The sequence below is a fragment of the Thalassophryne amazonica genome, chromosome 10, assembly GCF_902500255.1.
Source record: "Thalassophryne amazonica chromosome 10, fThaAma1.1, whole genome shotgun sequence".
NCBI classification, from domain to species: domain Eukaryota; kingdom Metazoa; phylum Chordata; class Actinopteri; order Batrachoidiformes; family Batrachoididae; genus Thalassophryne; species Thalassophryne amazonica.
In genome coordinates this window covers 21575707-21596484 of record NC_047112.1, presented here as the reverse complement: position 1 = coordinate 21596484, position 20778 = coordinate 21575707, and the positions used below count along the sequence as shown (strand labels likewise).

At 41.5% G+C, this 20778-nt stretch overlaps 1 protein-coding gene and 1 long non-coding RNA gene across 6 annotated transcripts in view; one reads left to right on the top strand and one right to left on the bottom strand.

The window, feature by feature from the left end:
• Positions 1-453: 453 nt before the first annotated feature.
• LOC117519480 lies at positions 454-1335 on the top strand. The gene is made up of 2 exons (XR_004563299.1): positions 454-770; positions 961-1335. It is a non-coding gene; the product is annotated as an uncharacterized LOC117519480 (long non-coding RNA).
• Positions 1336-6996: 5661 nt separating this feature from the next.
• Positions 6997-20778, bottom strand: part of lrp8 (low density lipoprotein receptor-related protein 8, apolipoprotein e receptor) — a 564614-nt gene continuing 550832 nt past the window's right edge. The window contains exons 18-19 of one of the 5 annotated variants that reach the window (XM_034179535.1): positions 10382-10572; positions 6997-7857 (exon numbers count right to left, since the gene is read on the bottom strand). In XM_034179535.1, the coding sequence (XP_034035426.1) occupies positions 7819-7857; positions 10382-10572 (230 nt within the window). In that variant the 3' untranslated portion in view covers positions 6997-7818. Of the gene's footprint in view, positions 7858-9780; positions 10573-20778 lie in introns of those variants that run through there. The other 4 variants (XM_034179536.1, XM_034179537.1, XM_034179533.1 and 1 more) reach the window with 4 other exon arrangements.

Sequence of the window (20778 nt, the reverse complement as noted above, 5' to 3'; positions counted from 1 at the left end):
CTTCGTGTAAAGCTAGCAACTTCTGAAATACGACAGCTTCCAGACATGTGAATGATTAAATCCATCACAAATCACTGCTTTAAGGTGGTTGCCTTGGTCACGTCATCAGTTACAGTCTGAAAAATTTAACGCTTATAAAATAATTAAACTTCTTTGTGTTTATCAGCGACTTGCAAACCAGGTTTAGAGGTGTAAAGTGCCACCTACTGTACTGGAGTGTGTGGAATCATTGCATTAATTATTCAATAAGTCAATACAATACAGAACGTGAAACAAATATCTTAACACTATTAAAAAATAGTACAGGGTTGATAGTTTTAGCACAAAATCATACAGCACCTTTAAAAGGCTGAAGAAGTGCCCTCGGTAAGTGATGTAGTTTGTTTATCGCTGTTATGTTGTTGGGATGATTCCAAAGTTGCGCTTAATTGTTTTTGTACGAAAAACACAACTTGGAAACTACTCTTCAACTGGGTGAAGATGAATACCTCTGCTAGTGTGTAGGAAACCACCAACATTGAGATGTTGAACATTCATCGTCTCGAGCATCTTCCCAGCTGTAGAACACTATCGGATTTTCCTGTCAAAACAAAATAACTGTGATGGCGCTATCTTGAACAACAACACTTGCTAAGAAAAATTTGCTTAAAAAATTTGCAATTGCATTATTAAGTGTTAAATATACATGGATAAATCATGTTTTGTTCAGGACAGCACTCTGGATTAAAACTAAGAGTTCAAGTAACTAAGTCGCTGTTACCAACATACTTGTACAGGTAAACCCCGTTAACTCACATTTGCGTAACTCGCATTTCAGCTTTATTCATGGCCGATTTGTGGACCCCGAAAATTTTGACTGCTCTATAATGATTTTAAGTTTTAGTGGTCAACCTCATTAACTCGCAGTTTCAGATAACTCATGGTCTGATGTTGTGGACCCCAACTTGCACGAGTAAACAGAGTTCACCTGTATTAGTATAACACAATGACAGCCAAAGTATACAAACACAAAATCAGTGCATTAACCTTTGTTCTCATCCAACCCAGAAATAGCGCTCACCCACAGGTGTAGATTGGAAAAAGTAGAACCTCCTGCTTTTGCTGAGCCCATAGTGTAGAATTTCCCCAGAAAGTCTACATGCACAGCGTTTCCTCTACTATCACCACTATAAATATCACATACAATGAAAGACAAAAGACTTTATGGATGTTCTGTGTCCTTCAGTGAGGACAACTTGTCTCAAGGTGACCACAAAGCAGCCAGGGCTATGTGTCTCCACACATGAAGCAATAACAACTTTTCTGCACTTTTCCACACTCAGCAACCTCAACAAATAAGCAATTTATTCTCCCAACTGCTCCCTCAGTACAGACTCCATTGGACCTGGAATGAAGCAAACATGGACATGATGACAAGTTTATAGTCTGGAGTAGGCTTGGCTCAGAGCTCAATCTAGACCTTAATTTAATCTGAAATTCACAAAAGATAGTTTTTTACCAAACAAAAATGAGAAACAAGACAGTACGGGAGTAAAAAGGAACTGGCACGATTCAGATCCAGAGGTGCCAACCGTCAGTGACGCCATGTCCTAATGATGGAATGTAGACACGGCCTACTTTTGAGAATGAAATGTTATCATGTACTCTTGAGCTACAAGTTTTAACTTTTCAAAATAATGACGACATTCTTTCTTACCAGCAGTAATTAAAATATCATCCACAATATTAAGAAATAAAATGAGATTAATGGCTTGGAAAATATGATAAGAATTCTCATAGAAATAATTGAAGAACTGTGGAAAATGTCTGAAATATTTAAAACCAAAAAAACCCCCAAAAAACAAAATGCTGATTCAGAACTGAACAGTCTGTTTTAAGGGTGCATTCACACTTTGACAAGTCCGGCGTTTGCTAACAGAGAACGAAAGCTTGATTAACGCCAACCAGAGCAAAGTTTAGGTCAGTTGGGCAGCGCTCACCTCTGTTGACCAATCTTTGAGGGTTTACTGGACGCACCATCTCCTCTAGATCCCTTGAGCATGAAGAAATATTTAGAAATGGGAAGAAATGTGTAGGAATATGTATAATCTATCTCAACAACACACCGTAGCAAATGATATAATCACAGAGTTTTGTTGAATTTTTATAGACTAAAATCTCAAACGTTATCAGTGCACGCAATAGTAAAAGTTGAACTACATCCTATAGTAAGTCAATGGACCAAACACTGAGCTACTTGGACCTGCTTTGAAGACAGGAAATTTGGACCCCTGGAGCGAGCCTTCTCTGATGTTTCTCCAGAGAGTTTTGAGAATCTGCTATGTCGGCCAGCCTCAGTCACATCACGTCATAGTGTGAATGAGCACGAAGGTTCAACTAAAGTGGTTTAAGAATTCTCAGTCTGATTCTGAACATTCATAAACTATAGGTTTAGGAAAATTGATAATTAAATAATTTCAAAGCTGCACTTTGTCCAAAAGCTCATGCTAATGTCTGCTAGTTCCCTCTTTATGCATGTTCTTGCATAGAGAGGAAACTAGTAGACAAAGTAGTGGAAACTAGTGGACAAGACTCACAAAAGATAGGTCTCAGGTTCTCCGATCTGGTCCTTTCCATGTGGCATTTGCATGCTGTCCTCGTGTTTACGCCGCTTTCTCCCACTTCCAAAAGACAGGCAGTTTAGGTGGACTGGTGGCTAAATTGAAAATAGGTGTGAGAGAGTGTGAATGTGTTTGTCTATAAGTGTCGGCCCTGTGATGGTCTGGCAGCCTGTCCAGGGTGAACCCTCGAGCCCAATGACTGCTGGGATAGGCTCCCATAATTGTCCAAACCGTTAACTGGAATAAATAGGTTATAAAAAACGGATGGATGGATTCAATTTTTTTTCAGGCCCAGTGGCACTAACTGAAAACTCAGATCATGAGGCATGTAGAGCCAAAAAAATGCAAAGTGCCCAAATATGCTAAAGCAAACTCGCTGACCTCATTTGCTTGTTCTAGTGGTGTGCCATCCAGAATTGGACCTTTACGTTTCTTGTTGGGTATGACCACTTTTAATACCATACTTTTGACACTTTTGGTCTTTGAGAACCGACCTTGTTACCACTGAGGCCGTCATGATTTTACGATAACTGGACCTGAGCTGACCAGTGATTGAGGCCAAAAAGGACTGACGTGACATTACCCACACAGGCACACAGTTTCATCCCTACACGGCACAAATGAGAATAAATAGCTAATAAGTGCTCATATTGTAATAACCGGGAGATGTTGTAAAGTTATAGTGTGTTGAAGTCGTAATGATAACGATGACATCATAAAGGCTGGCACCTCTGGAGTTCTTGTCACTGTTTCAGCTGAATACAAAACAAAGCCAACATTAATACTGTCAACCTACAGTAGGTGTTTCACTTATACCCAATATGTCAGGTCTGGCAGCATGTCACCACCACCACCATACTATCAAACCATTCAAGATCCTGGATGGCAACCATCTAGGCAGAAAACTGGGCCCTCACCACTAGAGGTGTGCGATACCGGGAATTTTGGTATTGATCCGATACCAAGTAAATACAGGCCCGGTATCACCGATATCGATAGCGATACCAATACGTTTTCATATTTAAGCTTCATAGATGCAAAAGATCCAAAAGAGCTAGGTTAGAATTTCGCCAAACATTGTACGTGACAACAAAATACTTTATTATCACAATCAATATTTTTGTTTTAAAAAATATCACTCAACACAACTTAAAACAAAATCTCCTGAGGTACAGGGCTGACAAACCACAATACAAGGGTGCGCTGCTCTGTGTTGTGTGACACAGAACAGCACTGCTCTTACAGACAGAGAGTAGACTTTGATGAATCTGCGTGTGTAGCAGTCAGTGCGTGCGTATCGATCTTTTTACATGAGGATCGTTCAATATCAATACCAGCATTGGTATCGATATTATCGATATTAGGATCGATCCGCCCCCCTCTACTCACTACCTCTCAAAAAAGCAATCATGGCTTCCAACATGAGAATGATTAGTAATAGTACCAGATCTTTGACTGGTGTTGGGGGGGATTGTGACTCAATCAGAGAAATTTGGAAGAAGAAAATGTTGATTCTGTGATACTGCAGATTTTTTGCCATATTAAGGCACAAACACAGCTGCTATAAACAGCACAACTGCAACTGCACACACATAACATCCCACGTATCCTGTGTGTTCACTGTGGATGCAGTCAAAATGAACAAGACATGCCCACTAACCCCAACACTCAAATTCAACATGAGTGGTACAACCAGCACAAAGAAGTACAAGGCGAAGAAAATACTTTGATGTTGTTGAGATAAATCCCTGACCCACAGTAGGTACTTCTGAATGGCCCTGAAAAACAACTGGGTGGGGCTCAATGCTGATTGGTCGCTAACTTACATGGGAGAAGGTCACAACAACAAGCGCCAAGCCACAGAAGTGAATCATCTTCAAGAGTAGAAGAACTGATAGCAGACGTGGCAGATGGAGCGACAAGGTGGTACAGGAGTTGTTGGCTCTGTTCTCGATGGCGAGGCACTGCGATGATTCAGGTCCTTGAGGAAGAACGAGAAAATCTAACCGCAGTGCAGACACAGTGGCTGAGATGGCGACATTCGTAATGTTTGGGAAGTTGACGAGCTTGGGGCAGGCAAATATTTCTGCAAACAATTGTTACACAAGTATAGTATATTCTGCATAATGTTGCAAAACCATCTTCACTCATCACAAAACGGCAGCTAAACATTTGGTAAAATGCACTAATCAGGTGGAAGCATCACAAATTACTGTATGTTCTTGCATACTTGCAGTTTCATGGAAATATATATATTTTTTGGATTGTACTTGTTCAAGGTCAAAACTATGCCAGTAGTGCTGGAGTCAAAGATCACTGATCTACACAGAGTAAATATTTCCATTGAAAAGTGGTGAGCTCACTGTGCCGCTTGGGCGTTTGTTTGTGTGCACAGATTAAAATTGTTTGGGTCTCTATGCAGTACGGAGTCAATGGAAGGCGTCTGATTGCTGTGCTGCCTTCTTGTACTTATGTTCACCTTTCATTCAAACAGATCCCCGGTGCATGCAAACGCTGGAAAGGCGACTTGAACAACATCACTTCATCAAACGCCTCAGCAGACATGCAGCATTGTTCAGATGTTTAGGTCTGAGAATGGAAGCTTTGTGATTTTATTTACATTTCAGACTGCCACAAAAAAGATAACTCCAATAATGCACGAAAATGTACCTAACCACACCAAAATATACTTCAGGAAGATTAAAACAGGACTGTCGATCTGCCCGAATTACTTTGCTGTCGCGTTACCCTGCCATAAGAGCTTAGACTAATTCATTATTACAACACATTACATGCAATTATTGTGATACGCCACCGGCATTAATCCCGTCTGATTCACTGGGCTGGAATGTGTCCGTGGCCAGCCAACGGGAGAAAAGCTCTTTACACCGGTTTACACATTTGCTCTCATCTGCAGCTCCACAATCAATTCCGTGCTCAGTTCATTCAGTTAAGCCTGCCAGCGTCGCACAACAGTTTACATGGCAGAAGGAGACACAACTGTGCAGAACACTCAGCAACAGCAAGATGCAATTCCTTCCAGTTTTCCAGTGAAGTTACTAGCATTCATCTCTGGAACGCCAACAGTGTAGCAGCATTGTGCATACACTGGAACACCGGGACTGATGTTTGTTCAGTGTCCAGCATCAGTTAAAGCACAAGTTCACTTTAGTCATATCATACGTTTACACGGACTGCAGAATTCCAATATTAAGATAGGACTCTGAATTAGACACTGGCATGTAAACAGGATTTTCCGATTACATTGACCTGAACGAGGTCATACTCTGAGTAAGCAAAAATTGAATTAGCTATGATAATGCTGACGAAAGCCCAGAGCTGAAATGCCTACGTAACTTTAATAACAAGTGCAATGAGGCAACATTTATTTAACACAGTGCACGATGTCTTCCATTTGAGAGAATCTGTAACAGTGTTCCGTGAGACGATGGTTTGAGCTTGCCATCACTAAACTGCAGCATCGCCAAAAAGCCCCAGCCACACGTTCTATCTACTCCAAGTTTATGTTCTTGGTATGTTTTGTCCCATATTTCCTCACACAGAGTGCATCATGTTTCTCCTCATGGTTGCTAGCTTAAGGTGGGTGGGCACCAGTAGGTGGATTACACTGACGAGCACACAATGTGCCCACTGTTCAGTGTGTGGTAGATAAACTACACGTAAAGGTAAGGTCACACTAGCTACAAACGACAACAAGCGACAGAGGCAATGTGGCAACTTGCCCTTAATTTTCAATCAGAGTGGGCATTTTGCAGCAGCAAGAGATGACAGTTGCTCTGCTGAGAGCTAGGAGGGGCCAAAATAAACTTAAAGTCTATTTTATGTAAATACTGAGCCACGCAACATGGTGACTGCCAATCAAAGTGAACATGCAGTGTGATGTCAGAAGGTTGTTCACTCGAACAAATTTGTTCAAGATGGCAGAAAACGCTCTGAAACAGCTCCGTTTCTGCATATATTTTGTAAATAGCGCTGTCACTGCAACCAAATAACACCTCTGAAGTGACTTACAAGACACCTTACGGAGATGTAGCGTGCGCACCCCGAGAACGCCCATCAAGCGACAAAACCAACTGCTTGTCTCCATCGTTTGTAGCTAATTTCACTGTAACGTCAGTGCAACCCCAGCTGCTTGTAATAATCTTCAATCCATCCTGCATCCACTACCCATCCAGCAGGTGGCAGACTGGTCTATGAGAAGCTACACAGGCAAAACAAAGCTGCTTTTTCAGTTGATCTTGTGCAGTAGTCATCACAACCACCCACTTACTCACTCACTCACCCACTCAACCACATTTTTGCTGTCCAAGCCTACCGTTATTAAGAGTGTGGAGAACACATCTGACAGCAGGAGAGGGAGAAGACTACCCATAATCCCTTGCCTTTTCTGCCTTGTTGCTTTTGTGCCTTGAGGGTCCATCCTCTTTCACAGTAAACCCATCACATTTTCAGCCTAAAAATCACCTCCAAACATCCAGACAACCCCATCATTTTTAGGTCTTCATTCCCCCGGCTATATTTAGCTTTTCTGCCGACACGCTGTACGCCGAAAGGGGAATTTGAGTGTGGGAAAAAAGGTGAAAGAAGAAGAAGAAGAAGGAAAAAAAAAAGGTCTTGTCAACTCAATATGTGGGAGGAAGAAAAATAACATTCAGTCCTATGCTTTCCTCGCCAGGTTTGAACAAATCGGGCTTTTGTGTGTGCATAGCGAAATGACATATTTACAAAATCAAAGACGCCGATAAATAGCTAAAATATGAGGAATGAACAATAATCTGTGCTGGTTTCTCCTGAATTCTGGGCTGCTTCCGATTTACAATCAGATGAATGAGGTTAGTGCGAATAAAGTCATTTAAAAAGCTCTGCAGCCAACAAAAGGCAGAGAAGAGAGGAGAGGAGCAAAGGGTGCACGAGTGCGACTACTACTACTACTACTACTACTACTACTACTAAAAACTAACGGAAGACATAGTATTGGTAGTATTGTTACTGCAGCGGAAGAAGTGGGAAAAGACGAGAAATATAAGTAGTACATGATGACTCCACTCCTTTAAAGAGGGCTCTCTCTCTCTCTCTCTTTCTGTTTCTCTCTCTTTTGTTGTAGTGACCTCATTGTGGTGAGGCGGAGCCTGCTGTGAGAGGAGGAGGAGCCAAGGGGGGACTGGGAAGGGGGACACGCTGCTTTTCCTCCCCGCTTTCAGGGATAGCCATCATCTTCCAGACTGAGTGCCACACGCTGCAAACAGCAGATAAAAAGACGGTTAACACAGGAGGCTGGAGCAGAGGACAGCCAGAAGAGACGGAGAGAGAACAAATAGAAGGTCCCCGTGTCCTGTCCTTGTCTCCTTCCTTGTTTTTTTTCCTTAGTTCACTGGCTAATGCTCGTGCAGGATGCTTGCCTCCAGCATGATATCAACCTGATTTCTCAGGTTGCCATAGCGCCAATAAAGTGAGAAGAAATAACGAAAAGGATTAGAAGTACAGAAAGAGATAAAACACAAAGAGCACAAACATTCATTCAAACATTTTTTCATGGTTACCTTAATCTGACGTGTGTGTGTGTGTGTGTAGCCTGTCATCAAACCAAGTATTTTTGTCTTTGAGGTTTTAATTTGGGCTGTTTTTAGGGATGTGAAGTTTTTGTTTTATTGTTGTGATTTTTTTTGTGCAGCACTTTGTAGATTTCCTCATTTAAAGCCCTACAAAAGTCAATTATTATAATAATTATATCCAGAAATATTGTCTGTATTGCTCTCTGCAGGACCACAAAGAATTTTGTCCTCACACCAACCGGTCACAGCACTAAACGCACCTACCCCCAATCCATTTTAAACTGTTTCCCTGCTGGTACTTATAGCGCCAATAAGGATGATTATTAAACAAACATCATTATGCACTTTTTCCAGTCTGACAGTTTCATTAAGGTGCATGTGAGAGTACGTCACAGCTGCCATCATCTCTGGAGTTCACAAAAAATGCAGCTTTGAGATAAAGACATGCTTTTCAAAATGCACCAAATCAGCAGAATGACGGGAACATGTAGACACGTCATGTCTGCAGGACAGACCACATCTGCTCTGATTTGTCCCCGATTCTGATTTGTGCTCCTGGTTTGTGTTTCTTTTCTGATTTATACTCGAACAAAAAGTGAGTGTGTACTGACCTCCCTTTATCTTCCATGATGTGATGTTTGTGTAGCTTCTCACACACACAGACTGCATTTCAGTTCTGCTTTGTTAATAAACTAGAAAGGACATCTGTTCATGGGGGGACACATTAATACTGGTCCAGCAGCATTTTTGGGTCACAAAACCATAATTTCTCAAGAAAAATCAAGTGCTTAGTTTTATGATGCAGTCCAGGCCTTTGATAGATCTTTTCAGTAGTTCTAGATCTCTGGAGAGGGTGCTGTCTGAAGGACTTTGTGCCAAATGTGCAGGTACTGAAGGAGACTCTGCAACGCCGGTCCAGCTGATACAGTCCTCACCAACAACGTACAGTACCTGCCCTACAAGACCGGAGTGCATCGAGAGGGTTTGTCAGCTTCAGCACTCCAGTCATGTGGGACATTTTTCTGATTATAACCCATCTTGCAGGTACTGCACCTCACTGGTGATGCCCATGGTGCCTGGGTGCAGCAGGTTGATGGTTACTTTTAGGAAATCAGCTGGATTTCAGATCTACTGCTATAATTTCTGATCAGTGCCCAACAAAGTTTTGTGCAAATCCCCCAAACTGATCCAACTATGATGATTCAAAAGTCCAAGGTCTGATATTACCACTGGCCCAGTTCCTTATGGAAAATACACACTCTTCATTTATTTCCCAATGGAAGTATGTCAATTTTAATAAATGCCAGGTCCTGGCAGAATCTGGCTGCTTAAAGTTCAACCATCAATAGTAGCAAAGGAGCAAGTCCCTTTGACATTTACAACCATACAGGAGAATATCAATATTTATCTTTGAAACTTTGTAATACAGTTATACATCAACATTTTCAAGGTTTGGGGTTTGTTCTGTTCAACTGCTTGAACAAGAAAGGGCAAGCTTTTTCTTTTTTTTTTACCAACCAATTGAAGGGTGGCCAGCATCATTTGGAGGAATTCATGAATCTAAAAGAGGGCGTGGCAGCCAGTTTGGAAAGGTACCAGTCTGCTGGGCCAGTGGGCAAAAATGCTTAATGTCAACCCCTGTTTTTTAACCTTTCCTTCATACATACTACAACACATCGAAGCAGCAGTAATCCCCGACAGACTCATTCTCATCTCTCATCTAAACTTTTCCACCAGTTGCTTATGCAACCTGACAGTTTATGATGGCCTAAAAAATTTCGTAGGGAATAATTATGAACTGAACAAACATTTGTTAAACTAGTAAGATGCACAAAAATGGGATGGTGGGTTGACGACAAAGAGTACTGTACAACCACGATTAATGATGGTGAAAGAAACATGAACTTGGTGAACTGGTGAATGGCTTATGTGTGTGTCTGTCTGATTGGTGTTTTCAGTTGGTGCTGCAAAAATCATGTATGTGCAAACCTGTTCTTCCTTCCGCCAGGCCTACGAGTACAAAAAAAGGGGCTTTTCCAAACCCCTGTGCATCCTCACACAACCTAAACATCAACATTGTACCTCAATGGTCTTCTCTCATTTGTCACGAGAGAGCATTGGCGCCCCTGAGTACCAGTGAGAGTTGCTGTCTGTGATGCCGCCCCCTAGAGGGAGCGCTATGAATGGCTGACTGTGACTGCCACTCACAGCTGGGTAGATGTGTCCGATGGTCTCGCTGTGTCTCCCGATGTGGATTTCGTCGTCATCCTCCTCTGTGGTTTTGCGGTAAACAGGATTGTCAAAGTTCATGCTCTTGGTGTTCTTGCGCCGCCAGTTGCGCCAAACCAGGTATCCGCTGGTGCAGAGTAATCCGATGACCACTGTGGCAAGGATAGGGACTGCATGTGTTTAACACACACACACAACAACAGACGGCGGGAGCGTTAACACAGCCCAGGGGACACAGAGCGGCGCTCCAAGCACTCAAACACACAAAAACACCCATCTATTTTATGTCCACACCCCCCACACAAATGAACTGATACATCTACAGAGGTCTCATCTTTTTCAGGTTTAATTTGCAAATGTTGTTATTTCAAAATTGAGGAAATTCAATAAAAATGCAATTAGAATGATACAAGTTGCAGGAAAACACTAGTTTGACAGTGCTTTAAAGTCAAACATTGACATTTTCCAACTTTAACTCTATATTGTACACGTGTTGTTCATATTTTCACAATAGTGGAAATAACAGTGGAAAAATTGTTCAAATAATGATACAAGCATGAGAATTTGCATAACCATTCACACTGAGGTACTCTTCAAAATTTTCTGATGAACCAAGAGAAAATCCATGAATGTCACCATTGTTTTTTTAAATACCCATATCTCTCAATAATATGGATGGAATTACTTAAATACTGGGTCTGGTAATAACTTTTTTTTGTATTTTTTGCCATTAATTATCCCTCATTTACCCTTTTTTTGTCTGTGAAATGATTACAATGTGTAAATATTCATTTGGCATAACCTTTCCCAACATAAATTAACAGTTAACGTACTCTTATAGGACAGGCACAAAAACATTTTATAAACTATATTAATAGTTGGCATTAAATTTAATTTAAAAAATATAAAAGATCCATTTTAATTTTGACATGACAAAATTTATTCTTCATACATACATTTCAGTTTATGCCATTAGGGCAGTTTCAAATGTTTCAAAGTTTACAAATTTTGATTTATTCATGTTTCACTATTTTATATAAAACTTAGAAACTGTAATCATTGTACTATGCTGTTTAATTCATGAGAGAGGTCAAATGTTGATTTTGCCACTGCTGTTTGTCAGCCCCCACCCCCAAAAAGCAGCCATCTTGAAAAAATAAAAAGGTAGCCATCTTGGACTTTTGCTTTGGTTCATCAGCTAATTTTTGTACACCAGTATGGATGTTCTTGCCAAGTTCCATGCTTATATAATTATTTGAGCAATTCTCCTCAAAATCAGCATTTAGCTACTCTACTGTTATGGACAAAAACAAATTTAATTGATGCAACATTGATTTAGAAGGCACTGTCACAAGTTAAACGGCTACATAACTGTATGGGGAAAACTAAAAACACTCAAAGTAAAGGGCTTCTTGTTACAACCGAACAGATGTGTGTCTGGTAGCATGGAGAGGGTCTACATGGAGGATAAACCTGCACACAGACAAAGTTATTCCTTGGCAATCGACTTGTAATGAGGCAGCAGAGGGCAGCTCTGTCAAACGAACTGGAGGCAAAGATAAGCGGCTAACTATATAACTGGTCATCTTAAAAAGTTTCTTTAAACATGCACATGTTTAACTCCATAGGGATCCTCTCCATGGTACCAGACACTTCTAATGACATTTTCACTTGTTCAATGGCCAGAAGAAGCGGTTTCCAGTGCCCAATACAGTTAGGTCATAGGTTATAGGTTATGTTTGTGTTCTCACTCAGTACTGCATTGATTACATTTCTTTTTTGTCATGAATGAAGACATGAAGCCCAAAACATCTAGATATACTAAAAATAGAACCCAAGTTCAAAAATATTTCAGCTTAATAAAACGTCTTCTCAATTCTGTCCCATTTTTACTGTGAACTCCTCTTGCTGTAAGAGGACCTCATTTTATGCAGCTAACTTATGTTGATTTGCATCTTAAAGGAGAGAAATAAAGGTTTTACATACATGAGGACAATCAGTAAAAAAAATCTTAAATTCTCAAGCTGCTTTCAAGAAATGGCTTTTGTTGAAATCAGTTCTTGTCCTGTGGAGGGCCTCTCAGTCTCCACCCTTCTGAGTGGAGTGAATTATCATAAAACTGAAAATAGATGAGCCTTTGTATTATATATCTGCTTTTTTCACACATTCCTTTCACATTCACTCATAAAAATGGTCATAAGAGTCAAATGCACATGCGCACGTTACAGCAAATGCTTGTGTGATCTGATAAAACAAACTCTGCCTCTGACACACACACACACACACACACACACACACACACACACACACACACACACACACACACACACACACACACACACACACACACACACACACACACACACTCAGCACAAATACACAAACACACGTTTGACTGTTCAGTACAACATTCATGCACTTTCTCCACATGCAGTAAAAACAGCGAGTCCTCTTTTGTTATTCCATTTCGGTTTTATGTCTTCAAATGGACTTTCTCATCTCATGGCTGTGTTAGCAGAAACCTCCAGGACAGATCAAAACAAACTTTGTTTTAAAGCTGTGCCACCGAGTCATGTGGTTAGTTGGCAGAAGTGCAGGATGCACAGTGCAGACTGCAAAAGGGAATGACGATGCTACATGTACATAATCAGGACCAAACTGTATTAATCTGCCCTGTTGTGTTCACGTATTCATCTATTACACTCCAGCAGGAGAGGAAAACTGAACAAAACTGTACTAATCTGTCCTGTTCTGGTACACTGCCGTTTGGATCTTATTATCATCGGGTTCACTTCATATTCACATCCCGTTTGAGGATTTCACACTTACGCCGACTTCTAGCACTCAAATGATTTCTCAACCCTTATCTTAGACGTGCAAACAGAGAAATTTGGCTACAGGTACGAGACACTTCCGCTGTTAACAATGTATGAATTTTGCTGGAAATCCTGTGAGATTTCGTGTGTTGTACCACAGAGAGTAAAAAACACAGATATGATATAGATAATCACCACATGGAGATACTGGGTCAGTAGTAATATGTACTGTAATACAGTGATCATATTACTGGGTTGTGTCATAGCCGCTCATAGTGTTGGAGCCTCACAGTGTGGAAACGTGTACCCCGCCTAGTCTCACACTTCTTCCGTGCTCTTGTCATGAAATTAGTTACATTTTCATTGTTTTTTTACTATTTCTAATCCTACCCCTTCCCCTTCCCCTAACCTAGCCCTCTCCCTTCCCCTAACATAACCTCCTCAGACCCCCCGCGTCACCCCACATTCCATGGATTCATGATACTGTCACAAAAACTGCTGCGCTTTTCATGACGGTAACACAAACCATAGATTAATTTACATTTTGTGATGCCGTCACGAAATGGTGTGACCTGTAATCTCATGTGGGAATGTCACATCTCTACAGCTGCCAGATTATTTTCTGTCAATGTATTCAATGCCAAGTCAAAAATGGTTCAATTTGACTGAGCGTCAATATGTGATGAGTCAGATACCCCAATTGCATCACTGTGTGATGCGCAGGGAAACACTAAAGGTACAGTCACATTAGCTACATGTTCCTGCAAGCGAGGCAAAGCGGTGACTTGCCATTCATTTTTAATCAGAGTGGGCGTTTTGTAAGAGGCAAGAGACCATGGTCACTCTGCCACCAGCTAGGCAGGGCCGACACAGACCTGAAGTCCATTTTATGCAAATAGCAACACAACACAGCGACTGCCAATTGGAGTAAAAAAGGCAGCTCGAACAAAATAAACTAAGATGGTGGAAAATGCTCTGAAAAAGCTTATTTCTGTATACGTCTAAGATGTTTCTCAGTTAGTATACAAATAATGATTTTTTTTTCCATTCGTGCAATGGAAAGCATACTTCATGATGAATGGAACATTTCATCTTTCACCTCATGAAATATTCTTTCCATTGCACAAATGAAAAACATTCATTATTTGTTTTATATAACACCTAAAATAGATCCTTCTCATTTGATATTTTATTAATATATTAACAAGAGACAAGGGACTTACATTTTGGTGTGAGTCACTGGTCCTTTAAGGTCAAGAGGTTCCAAACAGTCCAACATGAACTTTAAACAGAAGTCCAAAACAGATAGTTCAAAACCAAATCCAAAATTCTTCGTGTACAGGCCACCGTGTACAGTTCTTCATTCAACAGAAGTTCTACTTCAGCTAGAGATGTCTCAGGGAATACTGCAAATGCCTTCAGATTGCTTACGGTGTGCTGGATTTGTTATTTTTGTATTAGAAGAACATGCACTGCCAGTAAGCTTGTTCAAATTGTCGTCACATTTATTTTTCAACAAAGCGTCAAGGTGGTTGTGGTGTGCAATGGTGCGAAACATATGGAACCAAAATTGCACGGTAAATGGAACAAAATTTGCAAATGGGATAAATGATCCCTATCCCATGGCATACAAACCACCAATCAAATGACAAGGATCTCTTTAGGCGTTATATAACAATAAATAAACACTTCTAAATCTAAAAACACTGTTTTTGTAACAAGATAAAACCTCTGAAGTGATTTACAGGACATTTTATGGATGTAGCGTGCACGCCCTGGAAACACGCATTAAGCAAGTGGGTCAGGTTACAGGTCATCTCAAAATTCAGAATACGAGCTACGCAATGATGCATTGCTTTACCCTCATATTCATCCTGAATTTGCAGCGGCCTCACGTGCTAAATTAAATACTTTCCACAGACTGGCTGGCTGGCTGGTGTTTTTCAATGAGGTCACAAGAGGAGAATGGACAGAGGAAAGAAGGAGCAGGCACTGGAGGGCTTCAGATAAGCTCTCTCGCTTTCTTCCCTCATTTCCATATCAGTGGAGGGTAAAAGCAGAGGACGAAAGCTGTGGCATGCTCTGTGCTGTAAGGACATCCAGCTACAGTGAGTGTGTTTGTGTGAACACAGAGTCACAAAATAAAAGTGTGAGACTGTGTGTATATCCAATAGATGTTCCAACATCCTCGATGCACCCCCCCCCCCCCCCCGCTCCCCTCCACCACCACCCCAATCGCTCTTTTGTTGGATCGACACTCGAGATCCCCGTGTGGATGGACTGGAAGCTCCAGATCTTGCTTTGTTCTTTTCTAAAATCACCCATTTAAAGAGGCGGAAAAAACCCCAGCTTCTGTCTGATTTAGACAATTTCTCTCCAATTATAGACCTGCACAACAGCTTGACTTTGGCTAAAAGCCCGATTATCATTGGTGGGCTCTTTCCCCACGTGCGGCTGTGGGTGGGCATGGTGCATTAGTGGACGCCAGAGGAGAAATGGGGTGTAGAAATAAGGCCCTTGTAGACCTCCAACCATAATTAATGCCTCAAAGCTGCCAAAATTACAGAATAGCGGATTTGTTGCAGCAGTGGAAAGCGGAAGGAGAGAAAGAGGGTTAATAGTCTCAGGGGTTGTTTTAATGAGCGGATGTCTCGTTTGTCAAGAGTGAAAAAAGGAAATAATCCTTTAGCACATTTTTGTAACTTATATTCTATATTTGTTAGAAAAGTGATCTCATTTAGCCACATGTACTGGCAGTATGATGGTAATTTGCACGTTCAACTGATTTTTCAGCTTGGTTTGACATAAAAGTATTAAACACTGCCATAAAATTTGATTTTCATGTTAATTAAGTCTAACAGAGCTCATTAACATTCATACACTGCTTTCATTGTGAAATTGTGCTTTCTTTTATTGTTTTGTAGCTTGGTAGATTACTAGGACAGTGCAACTTTAGCAGAGCTGTTGTCAGACAGGCAAAGCGTGTCATGTGTCAGTGGTTCATTTATTGACTTAAATGCTTCAAAACAGTGAGCCATTTTCCTAAAGCAAATGTTTCTTTTAACGCTTTGAGGCAACCATTTTCTGATACAGTTGTCTCAATTACCTTTTCTAAACAGTTGAATACTTTCTGAAGCAATTCTTTCATTTTGAGTTTGAGTGTTTTGGCACAATGAATCACTTTCTGAAACAAGGTCGCCCTACATTTCACAAGATGTGACATTCCACACCATCCAGCACTGAGACAGAGAATCATATTCTGAAGGAATAGTGCAATTTAGTGTTTTTGGCATTTCAAAAATGAGTAATTTTCCTCAGAAATTCTTTTGCTTGGTGTTTGGCAGCATTATGAAGCAGTGAATCATTTTCTGAAGCAATTGTATCATTTAGTATTTGGAGCAAAACAAATTAATCTTGTTCAGCAGAAAATCTACCACATGGTATTTGGAGCACTGTTTGCTTCACAAAGTAATTCAGTGTTCTAAAAAGCTAAATGAGACAGCTGCTTCAGAAAATGATTGCTTCAAAACACAAAAAGAGCCATTGTCTTTAGAAAATGGCTCACTGCTGAGAAATTCAGCAAATGAATCAATTTTGTGAGGAAAGGTGTCAGTCTTTTGAAATAATTGAAACACTAGGATTAGTTTGTTTTTGATGATATCGTCATGAAATACTTCACATTTCTGTGATGCCATCATTTGTAACCCTACCCATAACCGCCCCCCGCCCCCACTGTGTCCCCCAAAGTTTTGTGATACCATCACGAAACTGTAACACTTTACGACAGTATTACAAACTAATAGATTAAATCACTTGTCATGATGCCATCACCAATTTAGCATGAGATCGGGTTGGGATGACAACAGCTAACCACACAATAAACATTTTGAAACAAACATCTTTGAAGCAATTGTTTCAGTTATCATTATAAACATTTTGAAACCGTTTTCTGAATCAGTAGCTTCATCTAGTGATATGACTGTTTCAAACCCCTGAATAATTCTGAAGTAGCTGACTAATTTGGGATCTAAAAGTGTAATTTTTACTATGTGGGGAATTCTCTGGGAGGGTGTTAAACTGTAAGTCCTACCCTGTAGCTATGACTATGGTCCAGCCTACGACGGTCCATTAGCTGCATGCATATCTTGTAATACACCATCAATCAGTGGGTCTGAGAAATAAGCCAGACAGCTGGATTGATTATTGCATGAGCAGACTGAAGGATCAAAGTGGGAACATGAGCTTAATTCTGTAACAGCTGGTCAAACTTGATGAGAAAACATAAAATTAATTTCCCACTCGCTCAGTTCTCAGTACTGCCATCATAATGTCCACATTACAAAGGTCTGGGCATCACTGACTGAAAGGTTTACTGACACATAATGATTTTCTCCAGCAGTAAGCCAGGAGGCAATTGTTCAACAATAAACAAATTATGTATTTTGCTGTTACTTCTGCTGTTTTTGTGCTGAAACATTATTGCTGACACTGATAGAGGATGCAGTGATGACGTCACAGTCAGTGCTGCAGATGCATCAGTTTACCGTCTGTCTAAAGACAATGTGACTTCTATTTAAGTGAAGACACAACCTGCATATTCATATAGGGGCTGTGCTCTGCCCGGCTGTCTGTGTGTGTCTCTGCAGATGTTATGTCATCTCAGAAAATGTTGGCTGTACAATTTTAAAGCTATCTGGCCTTTGGGTTTTTTTCAAGATTTAAGTCATTAAAAGAATTTTCTTTGGCACCACCATAGTTTTATTCCTTAGCATTTAAATAAGGGATTGAAAAAATTAAATTAAGACTCCCTCGAACAAAATAAAATAGTATGTTGGCGAAATCTAATATGTTTCTCATATATTTTGTAAAGGTGTAAAGGTTAGTTAGAAATAAAATGAACTGTAATTTTGAAACATGTTACAAAAATAAACCTATATCATAATGCTTAGATTTCAGTAGAGACTAAATTTTGTCAATTTGGTGAAATTTGAAAGGCGGTACATGATCTCTAACTGGATGTTGGGAAAGTGTAGGAACACGGACCCACAACAGGGGGCGCAAATGAACGGACAATGGAGAAAGTCAAATCACAAAGTTTTACTGTTGTGAATTCACACAACAAACACAACAGATTACAAATACAGCAGTAACCGAATTCCAAAGGTGTCGTGTGGGCAGGCTCGACGATAGGAGACGTCTGTCCGAGTCGAACCGGAACCACCCGATCTCCTCTGCCACCGAACCCCGGGGATACTGGAGCCGCCAAGTCCCGAACCCCAGGTGGCCACTGCCTCCGCTCGTCGGATCCGGTACTGCTGGCAAGGAACAGAAACAGTCAGGTGTGGGTGCGGCTGCACCCAGCAACACACAGGGTGGAAACACCACCTCCACCTCTTGTCAGGAAATTACAGGTGAGTGCAGGAATGTGAGTACTTATCCAAAATACAGTCTCCTGCTGTCTTTTCTCTTTCTGTGTAAAGGCAAAAGTATTTAATGGTCAAAAGATGATCTGTTTGGCTGGATACGTTACCTCCTTGGTAGAGCGATATCTCGGCAATGAGGTGGAGATGACGTCCTGCTGATATACCTCCCTGTTGATTGATATCAGCTGTCTCGTCTCAGGTGATGGGTGACAGCTGTCACCCTGGCTGCTCCTGTGAGGCGGCAGCGCCCTCCGGTGCCTGGAGCCCGCACTCCAGACAGGGCGCCCTCTGGTGGTGGTGGGCCAGCAGTACCTCCTCTTCAGCGGCCCACACAACACTGGACTTTTCTTTTGTTCCTGTTTTGCATGTTACACTTTGTTTCTTTTATCTCTTAAGCCCCATTTACACATAGACGGTTTTGTCGGCGGGTAGTATGTAGACCGAAGTTCGCGGTAGTTCCGGCTGTTTTCGTGGTGGAAAGGGGCGGAGCATTTCACCGGCATTTTGACCGCCGTACTAGCCGCAAATACGCGGATAAAACGCCGCCGGCACACGTCAGGCAACGGGGGTTAATACCCAGTTCTATCCTTTACAATCGTAGGTTAAGACGTGCGTGAGAATGGCGGTGTTCTGCTGCCGCCGATAATGCCCTGTGTACCGCTGGTTTTATCCAGGCAAATCCTGCGTTACTCCAGGAACTTTTCCATATAGGCACCGCCCCCAGAGTATAATAGGCTGAAGCAACAGGAATACATGCCTCTGTCACTTCAGGGGGAGGGAGATCATCCTCAGCCTTTTCTTCTCCTTCCTTTCCCCCTCCACCACAGGCCTCCCCTCTGCTTCTGAACCAGACCTCTTGGTAAGTCCTTGCTGCTGCCAATTTTCTTTTAGGAGGCATACTGGAGCTTCTCTGTAAAAATATCTGGAGCTGGCCGCGAGTGAGAGGCCTGCATGCAGCGCGCTAGCGTTTTTATACTGACCGCCGCCTATCGGCCGTTTGGAACGCCGTTAACCGGGAGGTGGCGTTTAGAACGGCGTACTGTCCGCTAGCGCCGTCGTTTTGTCTGTCTCTGTCGCCAGTTAAAACGCCCTTGAGGACGCCGATGTGGGCTCTATCGCCGTTTTACATGCCATTGATTAGGGATACAACGCCGGCCGCCAATTACGGCGGTGTAATCTGCGGCACTACAGGAAGGGGCAGGATGAAACAGCGATTAAAAAGTATCAAACGCCGCTGTTCGCGTTGTCTCCGTCGTCATGCGAATTCTCTGGGAGCGCTCCCGGAATGATTCGACATGTTGAATAATTTTTTCGACGATTCCCGGTAAAGCTGGAACTAATCCACGCCCCCTAGTGCCGGCGTTAACAATGGCGTTTGGTCCTTAAGACGGCCAAAAACTCTTCCGGGACCTCTTACCGTCTATGTGTAAACGGGGCTTTACTGTTAGATTGGCCTTAGCAGTGTGGAACCCATCTGAGTCTGGTCTGCTTGAGATTTATTCCTCAAAAAATGCTGGAGGATGTTTTTCCTTACAACTGTTGCCTATGTGCTTGCTCTGGGTTTGGTAATGTTAGACCTGACCCTCGTGAAGGACTTTGGGGTGATTTAGGATTGTGATTTAGCACTATACAGATAAACTGAACCTTCCATAAACTACGTTAACCTAAGGTGCAACAATAACCTTGATGAAATGTTCTAATGGTTTATATTACCTAAAAGTAATTGGCTGTGACTTGTCGCCCAGAGGAAATTACCTGTCATTGTAGCTCAGTAACCACTGATGTTGGTGAGCAGATCTTGTGTTTAAATTACTGACAGACTCTAAAGTTTCCCATTTGTTCCAATTTAACAGCAGTCCAGAAAATGTCCATAAATGACTGTTTTGACCTTTAACCCAGGTGAAATGACAACTGTCAGTAACCAATTTTATTTTTCAAATTACTTCGGGAGCCCAAGTTTGAACTTGTTCCAATTGTAGACATTAAATAGGTAGGCGTGTGACCTGAGAATCATCAGTTCAATTCCCCATCAGACATGGGAGGGATCACTAAGGACCCTTAGAAAACAGCCCGAGGTCCTTAATCCCAAGTTCTGTTTTATAATTGATTGCCTTACATAGCAACACACTGCCATTAG